Here is a 19,023-nt window from a genome sequence, read left to right on the forward strand (position 1 = left end):
AATCAAAGTTTGTTTTGTTATTACAATTACATATTATTGCCCCATCAAACAATTTGCAATGCCATCACGAATATCATCCATACCCGACGCCCTCTGGTGTGAACTCGTTTGTGATTGTGGAACGACATCGGGAAAAATATCTTGAGGAACGAAATCAGGGTGGTTATCAAAGTTGTTGAATGCAACATCTTGCCTCGACTTCCGTCGAATATAGTTGTGCAGCGCCATTGATGCGACAACAATTTTAACCTGTGATTCGTAAGGAAACTCAGGCATGGTTTGCAAGATTCGCCATCTTTTCTTCCAAACTCCAAATGTACGTTCGATCACACATCGTAATGATGAATGGACTCGGTTAAATAGTTCCTCTCGACTTCGGGGTTGTCCTCGTCGACGAAATTCTGGAAGATGATATCTTTCCCCTCTATATGGACCCAAGTAACCGTACTCATTCGGATATCCCGAATCAACAAGATAATACTTCCCTGCATAGATGTCAGAATTTTTTCCCACTTACAAAAAAACTTCATAAAAAAAAAATTAGAACAGCTGAACAAACATATTTTTTTAAAGAAAATCTACCTTCCGGTGGCCTCGGAAATTGTATGTTTGTATTTCCAATCGCCTCATAAAATATTCTTGTATCATGAGCACTACCTTCCCACCCAGCCCAAACAAATGTAAATTGCATGTCAAAGCTACATGCTGCCATTACATTTTGCGTCGGTATACCTTTTCTACCAATGAATGGTATTTGATTTTCTTGTGAAACACATGCACGTACATGTGTTCCATCAATCGCTCCAATGCAATTCTACAAAAACATAAAGTTTATTGCCGAATCAATTTAATTGCACGTAAATATTTGATTATAAGCTTTTGAAATATTCAACTACTTGTACACAATATTGCTTACCTTGAAATAGGGCATGTATCTCGGATTCATTGCAATTTCCAATGGAGTTGTTGTGAATTCTGGATCGACTGGTCTTATTATATGCGTTGCAAGCAAGCACACAGAACGAAGCACCTCATTGAAATTTCTTGAAACAGTTTCACCTGAATGCTAAAAACGCTCCTGCACTTCCCTATTCGATGCTCCTAGAGCTAAAGTGTAGACAAACATGCCTAATTTCTCAATAACACTCATCCGTCTAGACGGTTTCAACCCATACATCGTTTCCAACTCCAAAGCCAAACTTTTTAATGTGTCAGAATCCATCCGAAACATGTTCACACAACGTATCCAATGACCATTTAGAATTTCCATCAACCATCGCATGCCAGTGTTATATGAATTCATACATGGCTCTTTATAAATATACGCTTCGTGATATAAAGCCATTGCTCCTGCAGTGCAGATGACTAATTTTTTGCGATCACACTCTCTACGCCAAAATAATTCTCCACTGTCATCGTCATCCTGTTGATTTATGTCGTCATCCTGAACCTCACTATTGTAGTTTCCATAACCATCACTGAAACTTCCTCCAAATCCACTTACAGAACTTGTACCAGCAAACCCATCGGACACATGCCGACCAACATTATTCATAACATTTTCGTAATGTTCATCAAACAGTGCATTAAACCAGTTCGCATCCATATCTACAAAAAAAAATTTGAATCAATTTTTAACCTGCATTGTACCGATACAAAATAAATGTTCATTGACTCAATTATTTTGAATTTTTTTGTCGTTCATGACAGTCTTAACATAAAACATCTATATTCGATCAAGCGGTACAGATCGAGCATCTTTAACGTATACGTAACGCATCCACTATTTTTTAACATAACAATAATTGTAATGTACACGATTATCACCGCCAGGGTAATATCAAATTTTATCAATTAATATATGAAGAATATAGAATATCTTTTCAATTGATAGCAGAAATTAGCCAACTTTTCAGAACAGTTGATGCAAAAACATTAGAATCCCTTTTTATATAATTAAGACCTGCACTATATAGGGCCTATATTCATATCCCTTGTATCCTATCACAGTGTTCCTTTAGAGTAGTATGCATTCAGAGAACTTGGTTCTGATTTGAAATGCCATGCAATCCCGAATTGGTAGCAAGGTGTAAAACATTACTTATATAAGAAGAGTCTTCAGCTACTTTGTTATAAGCCATGACTTTTTCTTTATGTTAATGCAGTATTTTCCATTTTCATATTACAACTTAATTATCCATGACTTGGCCAGAAATTAGATAAGCTTGTTATGTGAAAAAAATGTTGCCGATTCTGCAGTATAAAAAGACCCAAAAACAGTAGGGAAATGCACTAGCAGACAAGAGCACATGGCGCATGTGTATAATCTTTCCAAAGAGGCTTCAGAACTGCCTACTCTCAATGACTCAACCCTAATATCAAAGCACTTTTGACCACTTGAACTGCACATTAACATGCACATGCATGAAAAAAAACTTAAGGATTTTCTCAAGTACATGCACAAGCAAGCTCAAAAACCATAAATGCACTTATTTAATTGACAATGACAGCAGCCATAAAGAGAAGGGGCTGCTGTCAGTTGAAAAAAAAACCATAAATACACTTGTTTAATTGCAAGAGCAGCAGCCATACAATTGTTTACACCAACATTCTGCTAACAAAACATAAATGTAAAGCATTATTAACTAAAAAGCATCCATAAAATAAACAACCAACCTTCTAAAGTCAATGCACTTCACGTTGCAGTGTAAAAACAACAACAAAACTTCCTGAAACAGCCCTCAATACACGTTGGAATGCTTGCAAATTTTGTGTCCAGCCAATGAAAATGCAAAGAAATTCTAATGCATCTTAAATAGAAACACACACACCAACATATATTTACTGCTGCCAAACCCAACAGCAAACATTTTTACCATCACCAACCATTCAAAGGTACCAACTCCCATTCAACCAACTTTCAAACAGTCATGCAAGGAACTATAGTGCAACCATTTAGCTGCCTTTCAACTCAACATACATTCAACCAATCAGCAGCCATTCAACACATAAAACACAATGCAATCCATTACGTTACAATATAAAATTCAAGGCTGAAAAAAGCCAACTGAAAACAGAATTATCCAGCATTGAAATTAGACTATTAAACCTACAATAACAGCTTCTAAAAGGAACAACAATAGCTGTTAACAATTTCTCAAACATAACAAACAGCCGACAACTACAAATACATAAAAAGTGTTCAACATATGATACGTTACAAGTTACGAAACCTGGGAAAAACAGCAAAGGCAGAACCGTTTGCATAACCCATTTTACAATTCTACAGCCGTAGCAACACCTCATGAACCTCAAATTTGAGCTGCACTTTAACCTGCGAAGAAACACATAAACATTGAAATTTTTTTGACACAAAACAGAATTTCATTGCTGCAACATACAACATACATTAATGTAAGTTTTCCATGTATGAAATGTAAACTTACTTGAAGGTCGGTAGTTTGCCCTTCGATCGAACATTAATTTCAGCCACTGAAATTTTCGGTCCATATCACCAATTGTTGCCCACATTTCCCTCCTACTTCTAACCATAAAAAACTCAGTTGCAAAACAATACAACTCACTACCGAACACCACTTCCTCAATAGAGTGAAACTCCTTCATCACCTCTTCTATGCTACAACCTTTTTTATCTAAAACACTTGACGTGCATTCACTCTTTGTAGAAACACTATCCACTAACTTATCTAATCGAGTAAATAATTGAGATCCCCTTCCGGCACTCCTTTTTTTTTTTTCTCATTTTGTCTAGAACTTTGTTGCACACCTTTTCTTTTCCCACTACTACCGGTGGGATTGCTTGTGCTATTGGCAAAAGTCACACCAGCCACCATATTCTCCACATCGGCAACGAAATTGGGAAGACTACCCTCCTCGGAATCTCCACTACCTTCATGAAGTTGAGGGTCATCATTCATTGCGTTAATGTGCATTTGACCACCACCATCTTCATCAGAATTCAGACTCTGCGATGGAGCCCAAGCATACTGACCGGTTGCAACAGTGTTTGTAAACATGATATCATATTTACAACACAAAGCTGGATCGATCCCAGCATGCCTAAACTTTCTTGCCCCGCGTATCTCCTACAACACGGGACAATGAATGAAAAAATGCATAAAAAATTATGTGAAAGCATGCAACCAAACAGTAAAGAACAGCTGTAAAAATACAGAAAAAAACAGACCTGGTTCTTAGCTTTCCACCATTCATCAGGAGCTGCAATTGTTCCAAGTTCAGCACTCCATCCTACTCCTGTTTCGGAAATCAACTTTTTCCATATTCTCCAATCTTTTTTAATTCCATCCCACTTATTCTTTAATTGTGCTTTCGTTAATGCATGGCCAGTTTGATTCTTAAAGCTATTCATAACAAACTTCCACCCAGCTTTGTCGAAATGGGTGTTGGGCCGCATACCTTGCTCAATTGCTTTAATACATATGTCACAAAAAGCATGCAACATCTCTCTAGTCCAACAAGCCTTATCTTGTGATTGAGAATCATCCATGTTCTCGTTTTTGCCTAATTTGTGTACATATAAGAGGGTGAGATTAGTCTACAATTGATCCCTACATCCCTAATTATGTGAAACCTTGTCATCCAAAATGACAGATTTTGGACATGAGAGTCATGTATGAAATCTAAATAAAATGTTAATGACAAAATTACCACAGCTCGTATGATATGCATGAGCTATAAAAAGAAAATACATCATTTTGATTAAACTAAAAGAAATGGGAACAAAAACAGGGTTGCCTTCATCCTGAAAGTTGCAGCCTCTTTTACTAACAAATTGAACTGTTTTTCACCACCAGTTCAGACACCATCAATACAAAGTGTAAATTCCTCTAATAAAAAAGGCATTTCCTTTAAAAGTGAGGATAAAAATAAATCGTAAGTAGCTATGACTTAAAGAGACCAAAAGTAGAAGGGACAAGCAAAAGAGACAGGTTTCTGTGGAGCAATAAACCAAAACTTTCCTTCCTATTGTATTTTGGATTCTGACTTGATAGTAAGAGCATTATTCAGTACAGAACTACAATAATTGTATCAAAGTTGAAGATGATTACTTCTAAATTCTACATGTACTTGACATATTAATAATAATAAAAAAAAAACACTCAAACTCATGAAATTAATGTATTTGTGGAGATAGTGCAAATGAATTGTAACCATAAAGCATACCTCGAAATTCTTAATGCTGGATGCAGAGGAAGTATAATTGAACTAGTTGTGCTTTACAATAAGATATCATAATCTACACACTTTTTAGGTCATGCCAAGTGAAAACTATGTTGAACACAAATAATCATTCTAGTAATGCTAATTGCAGAGAACACACAAGATAATACTTGAAATCTATGTGTATGATCCATAGAAGCATAGCATTGAGGCAGGCACTCAGGGACTGCAACTGCCAGTAAGAGCACTTGGTTGCATCAAAAATAGAATTGAATTTCAGCTTCAAACAAATTCAATTCGGAAGGAAATCTAACTAACAACAGATAAGACTGTATCTCAATTGTGTTTGGTGACAAGAAACAAAAAAAATAGTGATAAGAGATTCAATAAATAGTCAACTCGGTTTTTAGTCTAAAACTACAGCAAAAGAGACTATAACTCCTAAATAATGGAATCTAAAATAGTAAGTTGGCTAAATTAAAAAATATATATATATACTGAATTTGAGCCAAACTAAACTTAATCCATGAATTTATTTTTTTTAATTTGAGTACCTAAAACTATTTTTTGTTAATAAAAAATAGATCCTTATGTTAATTTTGACAATATATATTAGTTTAGGAACATGACACATTTCGTAAACACAAGTAATTTTGAAAAAACAAACAAAAACCTGGAGAAAAATAAAGTAATGCATGACAGAAGAGATTAAAATTGAATTTTAGCAGAGACAATGAAGATAATGACCGGGTAGCTCCATTTAAAAAAAAAACCCACATCAAAACCAACAGGATATCAAATGTATTTGTGCTTATGTATGCATAAAAGTGTAAGCAAATATTCACATGTCAAATTTTAACACAACGCAGAACCACAATCACATGCAAAATTTCCAATGAGACAGATACAGTAATTGTTGAACCAATACAGAGCAACTAACCTGGTAATTTCGTGTGCAACCGAGAATGAGCTTCGTAAGATGCTTCTGCTTCAGCTTTCCAGGAAGATAATATTTCGATGATCTCGTTGGTTCTGCAAATAAAAGTCACAGGAAGAGATAATTTTTGTTAGGGAAAAACAGTTAGTTTAAGATGATACAAAATGATCTAAAAAATTTTTTTAGGTCAAGTGGGAATAAAATTACCTGGGTCAGTGCATGTCTTCTTCAAACGCGAGATGAGTTCCTCACGACAGCAGATCGGTGGCAGATGGGCTTGATTTACAGTCGGCTAACAACAAATTCGGTGTCTTTGTTAGAGAATGGACGACGCATCACAATCAATCAAACAAAAGCAGGATTAAGTGATGTCTAACCTTGTTTACAACAGCAGTAAACTGTCTCTCTCCCTCGCAGCCAAGAGAGATGATGAGGAAGAAGCCCAACTCTCTCCTTGTCTCTCTGTCTCTCTTTTACCTTTTGTCTTGAGAACGAGTGTGTGGGTGTGTTTTGTGGCGAGGAGGAGAACTAATTTTTTAAGAAGAGGATAGCTGTGGATCGGGAGCTCAGGGACGAATATTGCAGAAGAGGGGAGACGATGGTGTGTAGTTGAGGGCAGATAGGGTGGAATTTAATTTTTTGGTGTGAAATTAATTTTTTGGTAAAGTTTGCTGCGTTTTCTGAACAGCAGCAACGGTAAAAAGCATGTGAGACATGCTTTTGTTTACCCTGCGTTTGAAACTCAATTTCTGTGGGCCCCATGGAGTTATAAAACGGTGGTTACAGTTGAACCAAACAGGTTGCATCAACCAAACGCTGGAAACGTGGACTCTTCCACGTTACCAAACGGGTTCTTAACTCTATCAAAAGCAGCTGTGATGTATCTCTCTCTCATCCTCTCTCTCTCTCTCTCTCTCTTTTATGCCTCTATAATGTCGAGCCTCATCTAAAGGCATAATCTAACGATCAAAGGGTCCATTCATTTGCAATTGCTATAAACTAGTTAGTTTATAGAACCGCACTGCGTTGCAACTTAAATAAAAAAAAAATGAACGTAAAAGAAAACATTCAGGTGGCAAGAAATAATAAGCACGTGCATCAATTTGCATGGAGCCCACATAATTTTTAGCTTTCCTGCTGAGAAGTTGTGGAGAGGCCTCTGCCACAGAGTGAACAAAACAATGCTCATGCACAAGCTCCTTGGTATTTATCCAATGATATCCTTTTAGGGCTTGTTGGAGTTGGACGTCTATAGAATCTGTATCTGCACCAAATTCGTTTTAAGCCAAGGACTAATTAAGATCAAAGTACGTATATGCTCTATAGTATCCATAATTATATTGTATGGAATAAGAATAAAGTATGGTACATTACACCCTATCTTTGCCATATTGAAATACTTCATTAAAAAACAAACTACTTACCATTTATTCTATCAAATGCAGCTGTGATATACCTTTCTGACATCCTTTCTCATCTAAAGGCATCATCTCACGATCAAAGGGTCTATCTGCCTTCAAACAAGCCACTGATCTCGATGCTTCCTCCATTCATTTGCAATTGCCATCCTAGTGAAGATCAAGCAACTGTTTTCTGCTATTCACAACAAGAAATTCTTAAACCTCAGTTTCAGTGGATTAAATCCAAATAAATGAGAGAATGGTAGACTTGGAAGCTAAACCATTCATCTATAAGAGATGATACCCATCGATTTAATGGATTAAATCCAAATAAAGTTATCTAAACCTAACACAAAAAAATCTTCAACAATAAATATGATTTCTGCTAGTGAAAGGCAAACCCCCTAGCACCTGTGCTTTCTAAATGCCATCACAGCCCCATTCAAAGAACTTCCAGACAGGGGATTCTTCAGACCAATAGTATTAATAACGGAAGACAATATAGATTCAAACTGTGATATCAGAATCAATATAGATACCACCATATTTGCTTAACCCATCATAAAAAGGATAAATTGCTGAAACAATTATTCTAAACACAATAGAACCAGCACACTGAATATAAAACAAAAATTCATCTCAACTCAAGTGAAGAGATATTACGGGGGAGTTTTTTTGGTCCATTTTGAGGGGTATGTTGGGTCCATTTTATTTTGATTCATTAGCAGTTTTCCAAGTCTTTATGATATTAATATGTAAGGACTTATAAAAATATATATCTAGTTATTATAACGATTTTATCAATTTTTTTCATATGGAAAGAGAGGTTGAAACCCCGGACCAATGACCTCTTAGGAATCATTATGCACCCCAACCCACATGCAAGTGTGTAATTGTTGGTGGACCTCGTGGTTTGGTTTTTTAGAGTGGCTAACTGCTCACCCATGGTTGGTGTCAAGGAGTATGTCCGCGATATAAGAAAAAAAAGGGATATTAACTAACACATGTTTGCAGTTCAAGAACTGTCATCAAAATCACAAGATTCTGATTGCCAAATTCTTCTCAACCAAATAAAAGTTTGATTAAATTGAATTGAATAGCACCACATATTCAATGGATCAGCTAAAATAAAAGGTACTGTTTATAAGATCAAATTTAATATAGCTTAAAATTAAGCGGATCTTTTCGGTAATTAACGTAAGAACTTTAAAAAATAAAATTAATATAGCCTAACCTGGTTAAAATATCTTGGTAAACTCAAGTAAAGCTTGGTTAAATATTGTTGATTTGTTTTTGGAAAAAACAATGTCAATCGAAATGATGTTTAATTGCTTGTAGGTCAATGTTCTTTACTTGTCTGGTTATGTTCAAACAGAGTTGCTCTGCTCTACTTTTTTCTTGACAGCGCTGAATCAGACTTATTTTGTTGCAGAGGAATGGGTCCTGACTTTTGAGCTTTGGTTCGGAAAAGTAGGAAGCAAGCAGAACAATATCATAGACTGTACAAGGTACCCATCTTCAAGATTTTCTTTATTGTTTTGCTTCATGTTTGCTCTTCAGCTTTTCTTTTAATGTCACTGATAAACAATTTTGGTAAAAAGATGTCATTTTAATCCCTTTAAATAAAAACTATTTCATTGATTGTATATAACTTGCAAGATAGTATAGACATTTATTACAAGCTAGTTGGGGATTGTTGGTGTAATTTATAAATAAATAAAAAAAGAAATGATGTATATTCCAAATTAGAAAGAAACACTTCCTCTTAATATTTGTAATTATGGGTTTTTATTGTGTAGTAAATTAAGTTATGTTAGAAAAACTCTTCTAGTGGGCTTTTCTAATATTATTATATAGATATTTATAATATCAAAAGATGACACCATTAAAAGGAAGGTGATTGAGTCCAGACAATATGAATCCTTTCCTCCATAAAATCTTGCTCATTTCTTGGCCTTTTCACACCCATTGAAAGGAGCTCCAATCACACAAACCAGCAATCCTTTCAAACTTTTGGTTTGGGTAAAATCAAAGATCAATATCAAACCCCAGTCCCTGCTATGAAAACAGGATAAAATCACCTGATCTCAAAAACCCAGATAGATAGATGCTTGTTTATGTTTCCATTACACAAGAACTAATTGGTTACTACTTTTGGTTTGTGTAAATTAGTTTGAATGGCCAGATATATATTACCATGATCCAGTTTGGAAGATTAGTGGAATAACATCAAATGAAGAGAAGAAATAGAGAAGCAGACGAGAAGCAGGAATTTCAGTAGAATGCTATAATCAGGTGTCCATATCAGATACATTTCAGTAGAAACTACAGCATTCTTAACCTAAGGTCAGTATCAATCCAAAATAATTGCTATAAATCGAAGAAGAAATTACTTTCCACAAGTAATAATCCTTAGCCTAGAACTCGGTAGAAATGAAAACTTCGAGTGTTTCACCTTTGGAACTCAAAATGGCATGTCATTCTCAGTGGAAACATACAACCAGGAAAAGCCATCCGCAGTAAGTAACCCCTGACCGAGACTAGACTGAAAAGTTCAATAATATAGGGACTGAATTGAAATGTTAGAAACCGTAAGGGATGGAAACAAAAGTCAACCCTCATCACCAAACCCCAAGTACATAAACTAACCCTCTCTCTTCATTTCACAACCAGCAGCCTCCTTCACCTCACACTCTCTCCTCTCTCTCTCTCTCTCTCTCTCTCACAGTTCATCCTAGCATCATTATCTCTTTTTTTAAAATAAAATCAAACCAAACAGACAAATGGCAGAGGCACTTTTATCGCCAATTTTGGAGCAGTTAACCACGGTCGTTGCTCAACAGGTAATTACTTTTATACAATTTGCAATGATCTAATTAACCCTAACATGATAAGAAATATAAAATTTTAAGTGTTTTTTTTTCTTTCATAATCTTATTATAGACTTTACAAATACCAACAAATACAGATCCTTTTATTCCTTTTATATATTCTTTGATCCGCCAAGCTTATGTTATATATAGGTTTGACGTCGAACAATTTAAGATTCATTTTTTTCCTTCTTGTATATTAGCAGAGTGCAGACAGAGATATCATCATGATGATGATAAAAAGAAATATTATTATTTTTAATATATAGGTTCTGAATAAATATTTTATATATAAATTTATAATATAGCCAATCCAATTCACTGTACGTGTGAACTATGCGGAAAAAAGATTAATAAAAATTATTTAATCTATTAATTACCAAAAATTAAAATTAAAAACTTGTAGTGAAATCATAGAACTGTTTCCTCTGCTTGAACTTTCTGATCTTTTCTACACCAATAGGTACAGGAAGAAGTGAATCTAGTAGGGGGTGTGCAGAAACAAGTCGACAAGCTGAAAAGCAATCTCCTTGCTATCCAATCTGTCCTTGAAGATGCAGATAGAAAACAAGTGAAGGATAAGGCTGTGAGGGATTGGGCAGACAAGCTCAAAGATGTATGCTATGATATGGATGACGTGCTAGATGAATGGAGCACTGCAATTCTTAGATGGAAAATGGAGGAAGCTGAAGAAACTACTCGCAGCCTACAGAAGATGCGATGTTCCTTCCTGGGATCTCCTTGCTTTTGTTTCAATCAAGTGGCTCGACGTCGCGACATTGCCCTCAAGATCAAAGAAGTATGTGAAAAAGTGGATGAGATTGCCAAAGAGAGAGCTATGTTTGGCTTTGAGTTGTACAGAGCCACTGATGAACTACAACGAATAACAAGTACCTCCCTTGTTGATGAATCAATCGTGCGTGGTCGAGATGATGAAAGGGAAGCCTTAGTAAGCAAGTTGCTGGGCGAAAGTAGTCAGGAAGCGCGGGACGTGGATGTCATCTCTCTAGTAGGGTTGGGTGGGATTGGAAAGACAACTCTCGCCCAACTTGCTTTTAATAATGCTGAGGTTACGGCTCATTTTGAGAAAAAGATATGGGTGTGTGTTTCAGATCCATTCGATAAGGTTAGGATAGCAAAAGCTATCCTTGAGGCGCTTCAAAGGGGTGCATCGAATTTAGTTGAATTGGAATCCCTTTTGCAAAGTGTTTCTGAATCTATTAAGGGAAAGAAGTTCCTTCTTGTCCTTGATGATGTATGGACAGAAAGTCATGGGCAATGGGAACCACTGAAACTATCTTTCAAAGGCGGTGCACCAGGAAGCAGAATTCTAGTGACCACTCGTAAACATGCTGTCGCAACAATGATGGGAACGGACCACTGGATCAACCTTGAGAGATTATCTGATGAGGTATGCATTTCAATATTCAATCAGGTGGCATTCCATAAAAGAAGCAAAGATGAGCGCGAAAGATTGACAGAAATAGGCGGCAAAATTGCAAGCAAGTGCAAGGGCTTGCCTCTAGCTGCCAAGGTATTAGGAGGTCTAATGCAGTCTAAAAGAACAAGAGAAGAGTGGGAACATGTTTTATCTAGCGAACTGTGGGAGCTAGAACATGTTGAAAGAGCACTATTTCCACCTTTGCTTTTGAGTTACTACGATTTACCTTATGTGGCAAGACGATGTTTCTTGTATTGTGCCATGTTTCCAAAAGACTACGAGATGGGAAAAGACCAATTGGTGAAGATGTGGATGGCTCAAGGTTACCTTAAGGAGACTCCAAGTAGAGATATGGAGCTTGTTGGAGAGGAGTATTTTCAAGTCTTAGTAGCACGTTCTTTCTTCCAAGATTTTCAGATGGATGAGCATGAAGGTATGACATTCAAGATCCATGATATAGTGCATGATTTTGCCCAATTTCTGACAAAATATGAATGTCTAACAGTAGATGTCAATAACCTTGGAGAACAAAAAACGGAGACTACATATGAAAGGGTTCATCATTTAAGCATGAAGCTGTCAGAGGAGACCTCTTTTCCCATGTCTATTCACAAAGCCAAAGGTCTTCGCAGCCTCTTGATTGACAGTAGAGACCCTTCACTAGGAGCTGCACTAGCTGACGTATTCAAGCAGTTGACATGCATCAGGTCATTGAATTTGGCAGAGTCTTCGATCAAAGAAATGCCAAACGAGGTAGGGAAATTGATACATTTAAGACACCTCAATTTGGCAAGTAGTGTAAAGTTGCAGTCCCTGCCAGAAACCATGTGTAATTTATGCAATCTGCAATCCCTAAACGTGTCTGGGTGTTGGTCTCTCAAGGAATTACCTCTTGCGATTGGAAAGCTTACCAAGTTGAGGCATCTGAAGATTGTTTATTCAAGTGTAGCATTCATACCAAAGGGAATAGAGAGGATAACTTGTCTTCGAACATTAGATCGTTTTACTGTGTGTGGTGGTGGTGAGAATAGAAGTAAAGCTGCTAATTTAGGAGAATTAAAAAACTTAAATCACATTGGAGGGAGTCTCACGATATGTAATCTGAGAGATATAGAAGATGTGAGTGAAGCTGTGGAAGCACAACTTAAGAATAAGAAGCGCTTGCTTCGTTTGGAATTGCAATTCGACGGGGAGAAAACAGAGTTGCAAGCGAATGAGGATGCTTTAATTGAAGCTTTACAGCCGCCGTCAGACTTGGAAAATTTAATCATATCTGATTACGGAGGGATTTTTTTACCCAATTGGATGATGATATTAACCAGATTACAGAACCTTGTGCTCGTAAATTGTAGAAACGTCAATGTTTTGCCACCGCTGGGAAGATTGCCCAACCTCGAAAGCCTTTCTTTAACAGGGTTGAAGCTGACAAGGTTGGATGGTGGATTTTTAGGCATAGAAAATGTTGGCAATACCAATATTAATGAAGGAGAAATTGCAAGAGTCGCCGCTTTCCCCAAATTGAAAAGACTTAGCATATGGCATCTCAAAGAACTAGAGGAGTGGGATGGGATTGAAAGGAGAGTGGGAGAAGAAGATTCCACCACGACTTCAATATTCATCATGCCACAACTTGTTGAGTTTAGAATTCTCAAATGCCCATTGTTGAGAGCACTACCGGACTATGTTTTGACAGCGCCTCTACAGAAATTCTCCATAGAGTATTGCCCCAATCTAAGGAAACGTTACAATAGGGAGGAGATGGGTGAAGATGGGCACAGGATTTCTCACATCCCAAACATTTTATTTAAGGAATAGTTCAGAAAGCTAACGGTTAAATTCTTGCTACCCTAATTTATTAGCGTAATTCAATTTCATACAAATTTTCATTTTTATTTTTACCAATCCATATTCCAGCACCTTTGCCTGGACTAGATCTGTGGGTTTTATTTTTAAAAAATTTATGGTATACTTGGATCATCTTTGCATATTTAGGCCAGGACTTTTTAGTAAGTCGCATTGTAATCAAGCTATCCACACCCGTCTGATGTATTTAGGAAAAAAAAACATTTCTTGCAATATTTTTTAAAATTGAATTCTAGATGGTACACAATGAGTCAGTGTAATTTCCATCAACACAAAACCTTGCTACCCTCTATGATGGCTAAGTGCAGATATCTTCCTCAGCAGCAGCAAGAATTTGATATGTGTTGATAAATCAGAGTAATTCTATACAGTCATCCTACTTAATAAAGTTCTGGAAATTGGCATGTTTGTTTACAATATGATACAAGTGTTGATCAATTAGCCAGGAAACAACTTTCTGGCTCTAGAGTGAGAGTAGACATCAAGCTATTGGAGAAATTCCAAAAAAGAGATGTCAACGACTCACTGAGAATCTTTTCAAAGAGAACATCTTGGTGAGCCTTTTCCATCTTGTTGGTGAAGTAGCTGTTTTGTAGTTAGAATTTATCAAGGAAAAATGATAGTGCAAGCGAAGGAAAGATTCTCTTGTCAAACTGTAAGATGAACATTCATTGAGAATCCAGAACCCAGTGCATTTTCTGCAAATTACAACAAGAAATTTAGCACCAAATTCTGGAACACCAAACAATAAAGATTATCCTTATCTGCCCAAATTGCAAACCAGAAACCTCAGTTTCATTTGTCTCAAAGACAGCAGTGAAATCGACCAAGTTTCTAACCATTAAATAATTTCTTCTACTTGAAGCCTCAAATCACCCTGGCGAAAATAAAAAGTTGCACGTGGTGGGAGAGAAACATGAGAAGTCAAACAACAAGAAATCCCTTGAATGTGTTCTTCCTTTCCGGGAAACGGGTGTGTTTTTAGTACAGCTATACTCTGTTTAAAGCAAAATATAAACCATAACATGGGGAACATTCTATCACTTAATATTTTATGTGCTACAGAGGAGTAGTATAAATATTCAAATCATTAATATTAAATTGATCATTCTTAGTAATTTATATAATATTTATTATCTGTTGTCTGTGATAAAAACATTATTATTTATTGAGACTGATTTTTTGATTTGAGCTATTATGTATTTTTGAATTGATAGCTATTTATTTAATTGATTGTATGACTTGAGCCTTCAAGAAATGATTTTGTTTGTTTTGATTTGTTTTTTATTAGGTTATTCCGATCACATGACCTGAGAATAATGCTTGATAGGTTAACCTGAATTGACTCGGATTGTTTTTTAAGTCATTTCTTTAATTTTTTTAAAAATTTTATAATTCAATTAGGTCGGTTAAGATTGACAAGTTAACTAAGGCTATTTTGATTATTTTTTTCAGTTTTATTATTTAATATTGAGAATTAACTTTTATAATTTGTTTTGATTTGTTTTTTATGAAGTTGTTATCATCTTATAACCTGGGTCACTAATTTGGTATATTAACTCGGGTTAATCCAAGTCAATTCAATATATTATTATTTTAATATTAAAAAAAAATCTTCTTAATTTTTTTTAGTTAAACTATTTTTTTATTGGTTATTCAGGTTATTTTTAGATCTGACAAGTAAACTATATCACATCAAGTGAATAGATCTGTCAAGTAAATATTTATTTCACTAGAAAAAATATTAGCAACATTGAACATTTTTATTTACATTAAAAAAGCACTGACATTTACTATTCACAATACATCAAAGCAACGGATAAAAGTGTGAACAATAGGCTTTTTTGAGTTTGGAGTGAGAGTAAATGTCAGTGACTCGTTGAGAATCTTTTCAAAGAGACCATCTTGGTGAGCTTTATCGTTCTCGTTTGCTGGTGCGGTAAGGTAGCTGTTTTGCAGTTCAAATTAAGGCAAAAATGAGGCAAAACAAAATATCAAAAAGATCTGAAAAAAAAAAGATTGTAAATTTTGAAAAAAAGAAGATAAAAAAGATAGTGCAAGTGAAAATGAAGGAAAGATTCTCTTGTCAAACTGTAAAATGAACATTGAGAATCCAGTACACAGTGCATTTTGAATGTGTTCCCCTAGGATGTATCTTAAATTTTACCCTAACTATTTTTTGCAATTTACACCAACAAACTTATCCCCAAGAATTAAACCCCAAACACTAAAGTTTATCATTACCCAAAGAGTAAAACATACCATATTTTTTGTTGGACCATTTCGGGTATGACTTGATTTAAGACTTTGATAATTAAATTACTGGGTCAACCCGCATATTATCAAATTAATCTGGTTAAATTAATTTATCCTAAATAATATTATTTTTGTTTTTTAAAAAAGAAATTGAGTTGACCAATCTCAGATTTAATCAGTCATTATCAATATTCAAAACAATTTTTGAAATAAAACTCAGCCTAGATCAAGCTTTAGATTACCAAGTCACGGGGCCTTTCACTTTTGGAACTCAAAACGACAGGTCATTTCCATATAAACATACAAATAGGAAAATGATTGATGCATTATACTTGAACCCACAGTGAAGCAATGGCTAATTCTAGACTTGCCTTTGCCTTTGCCTTTTCCTTTTCCTTCTTACACATATTTTCTCATTGTTTCAGTGACATTCTTTGCTTGCATCAACCTTGTAGGAAATTAGCTGCTTTATACTGAAGTTCAGAATCATGCTCTAACCCCAGTCTTAAGCAAATTATCTTAATTTGCAGTATATATTGCCTAAACTTCATTGAGAATCACTATTCTTCCTATCAATAATCCCCCATTCCTTTGTCTCTCCTTGTTCTTGACACATTCAGTAGTAAGAACAACAATGGCTGGCGCACTTGTATCCCCAATCTTGGAGCAGTTAACCACGATCGTTGCTCAACAGGTACTTTCTTTTTTTCTTTTTTATATTCAACAGGTACTTAATTACTTTTCTACAATTTTGCAATTAACCTAACATTTATAGTTCATTATACATTGATTTCATTATCTTGTAGAATATCTGTTAATTTGTCAGAAGCTAAATCAGTAGCTTGATTTATATATTATCACATTGCATGTTATCAAATAACACACACACACACACAAGATAGCGGGTTCTTACGATTCTCTTTCTTTTTCTTTATATATTTTGTGCTATACAAAATATGGTTATTGTGATGGCTGGTTAGAACAAATCAATATAGTAAAATAGTAGTAAGTTCCTTTTTTAATAATTCCTTATCATATTTGAATGCATAAATAACTATATTTGAAATAAAATTAGTATGATAAAATGATTAAAATAAATATAGTCAAATATTCGATTACAAACATGATTATAGAAATTCTATTATTTCTTTTTTATTTTGATCAACCTCACAGAATATTTTAAAAAATAGAATATGATAATTATTAAAAGTCACCTAATAATACTGTGAAATTGCAATGTATATATTGCGCTCCACAATTATAATATCTATGAATTCTATCTTTTATCTAAAGAAATCCTTTATTCAAATAAAATATATTTTAATTCACGCATCTAGTAAATTTTAGTGCAATAATAGTGGCTTAGCATTACATTATTTACGAGTCATTTTATTTTAGAGAGTTTATTATAGTCATTTTATTTTATTCAGTCAATCTATTTCTATTATCGTTTGATTAAATAAAAAATATTTTAATAAACAAAAATTAGAAAACATGATCAAGTAAATATCTCATCTTGCGAGATTAAATATCTTGATCTATATTTGTCTCTCGATTTTTTCAAGTTTTTATTTTTTAGGAGTTGTTAATAATTTTTTATTTATTTATTAGTTTACATAGTTCTCATTTTATTTGATTATATGTGTGCATAAACTTTGTGATTTGCATTTAAATTTTTTGAACTACAAAAATGTATTGAAAAAAACTTGCACATACAAGTGTTTTTATGAAAAAATAAAAGTATTTGACTTGTGGCGGAGAGCGGGTCACATAACTAGTTTAAAAAAAAAAAAAGGATTTTACATTACCCCTCCCCACAAAGCATTATTCACTATAATAGTGCTTTTTAATCAATGCTCTTTTTTTTTTTTTTTTAATTTCATACTTTAACTTTAATATTGGATTTTCTTTTTATTTGGTTGTCCCAGTCGTATGATCTAGGTCTTGAGTTTAACAGATTAATCCGATTTTACTTTGTTTTTTTTTTCTTAATTGTTTTTTTTTCTCAATTTCATCCTTCTATATTGTGTTTGATTAAGAATTAGGTTTCATGATTTGTTTTTAATTAAGTTATCTCAACCACATGACCTGAGAATAATGATTATCGGGTTAACTTGAATTGACTCAGGTTGTTTTTTGAAATTATTTCTTTAATTGATTTTTTTAAAAAAAAAATCATAATTTAATTAGGTTAATTGAGAATTGAACTTCATAAATTATTTTTTATGTTGTTATCTCGGTCTCATGACTACGATTGCAAGTTTGACATATTAACTCAATTAAAAAAAAAAAAATTACTTTCTTTCTATGAGATTATCTCGGTTTCATGACCCTAGTCATGAGTTTGATGGATTGATTTTGATTTATTTTTTTTTTATGTTTTTTTTAACCTCATTTCTTAATATTAGGCTAATTGAAAATTGAACTTCGTAATTTGTTTCGAATTGCTTTCTATAGAATATCTTAACCTTATAACTTGAATCACGAGTTGATTTTTTTCAATTTCATTTTTCAACATGGATTGATTGAGAATCAAATTTCATAATTTTGTTTTAATTTACCTTTTTACAGGGTTTATCGTGGTCTTATAAACCGAGTCAATGATTTGGTATGTTAATCCGGGTTGATCTAAGTCGATTCAATATATTGATATTTTTAATATTAAAAAAATATATCATCTTAATTGTTTTGAGTCATACTATATTTTTATTAATTATTATATTTAGATCTGCCAAATAAATTGTTTCATATCAAATTAACCTGTACATTTTTTTTTTCACTTTTGAAACTCAAAGTGACAAGTCATTTCCATAGAAACATACAAATAGAAAAATGACTAATGCATTATACTTAAACCCAATGTGAAGCAATGGCGAATTCTGGACTTGCCTTTGCCTTTTTCCTTTTTACACATGTTTTCTTGTTGTTTCAATGACATTCTTTGCTTGCATCAACCTCGAAGGAAATTAGTTGTGCATAATCATACTCTAAGGTCTCAAGCCAATGATCTTAATTTGCGGTATTGCCTAAACTTCATGGAGAATAACCTCAAAT

General features: G+C 34.3%; 1 protein-coding gene across 2 annotated transcripts; it reads left to right on the forward strand.

Moving 5' to 3' along the window:
- Nucleotides 1–10,198: 10,198 nt before the first annotated feature.
- LOC118060642 (putative disease resistance protein RGA4) lies at nt 10,199–13,695 on the forward strand. 2 transcript variants are annotated; one of them, XM_035073896.2, is made up of 3 exons: nt 10,199–10,382; nt 10,873–12,283; nt 12,356–13,695. In XM_035073896.2, the coding sequence occupies exons 1-3, from the start codon at nt 10,323–10,325 to the stop codon at nt 13,663–13,665; spliced, it is 2,781 nt and encodes a 926-aa protein (XP_034929787.1). In that variant the 5' UTR covers nt 10,199–10,322; the 3' UTR covers nt 13,666–13,695. The 2 variants fall into 2 exon arrangements, with proteins under 2 accessions (XP_034929787.1, XP_073259816.1); XM_073403715.1 differs by having other exon boundaries at nt 10,873–13,695.
- Nucleotides 13,696–19,023: the final 5,328 nt, after the last annotated feature.

The sequence above is a fragment of the Populus alba genome, chromosome 12 (genome assembly GCF_005239225.2).
Source record: "Populus alba chromosome 12, ASM523922v2, whole genome shotgun sequence".
NCBI classification, from domain to species: domain Eukaryota; kingdom Viridiplantae; phylum Streptophyta; class Magnoliopsida; order Malpighiales; family Salicaceae; genus Populus; species Populus alba.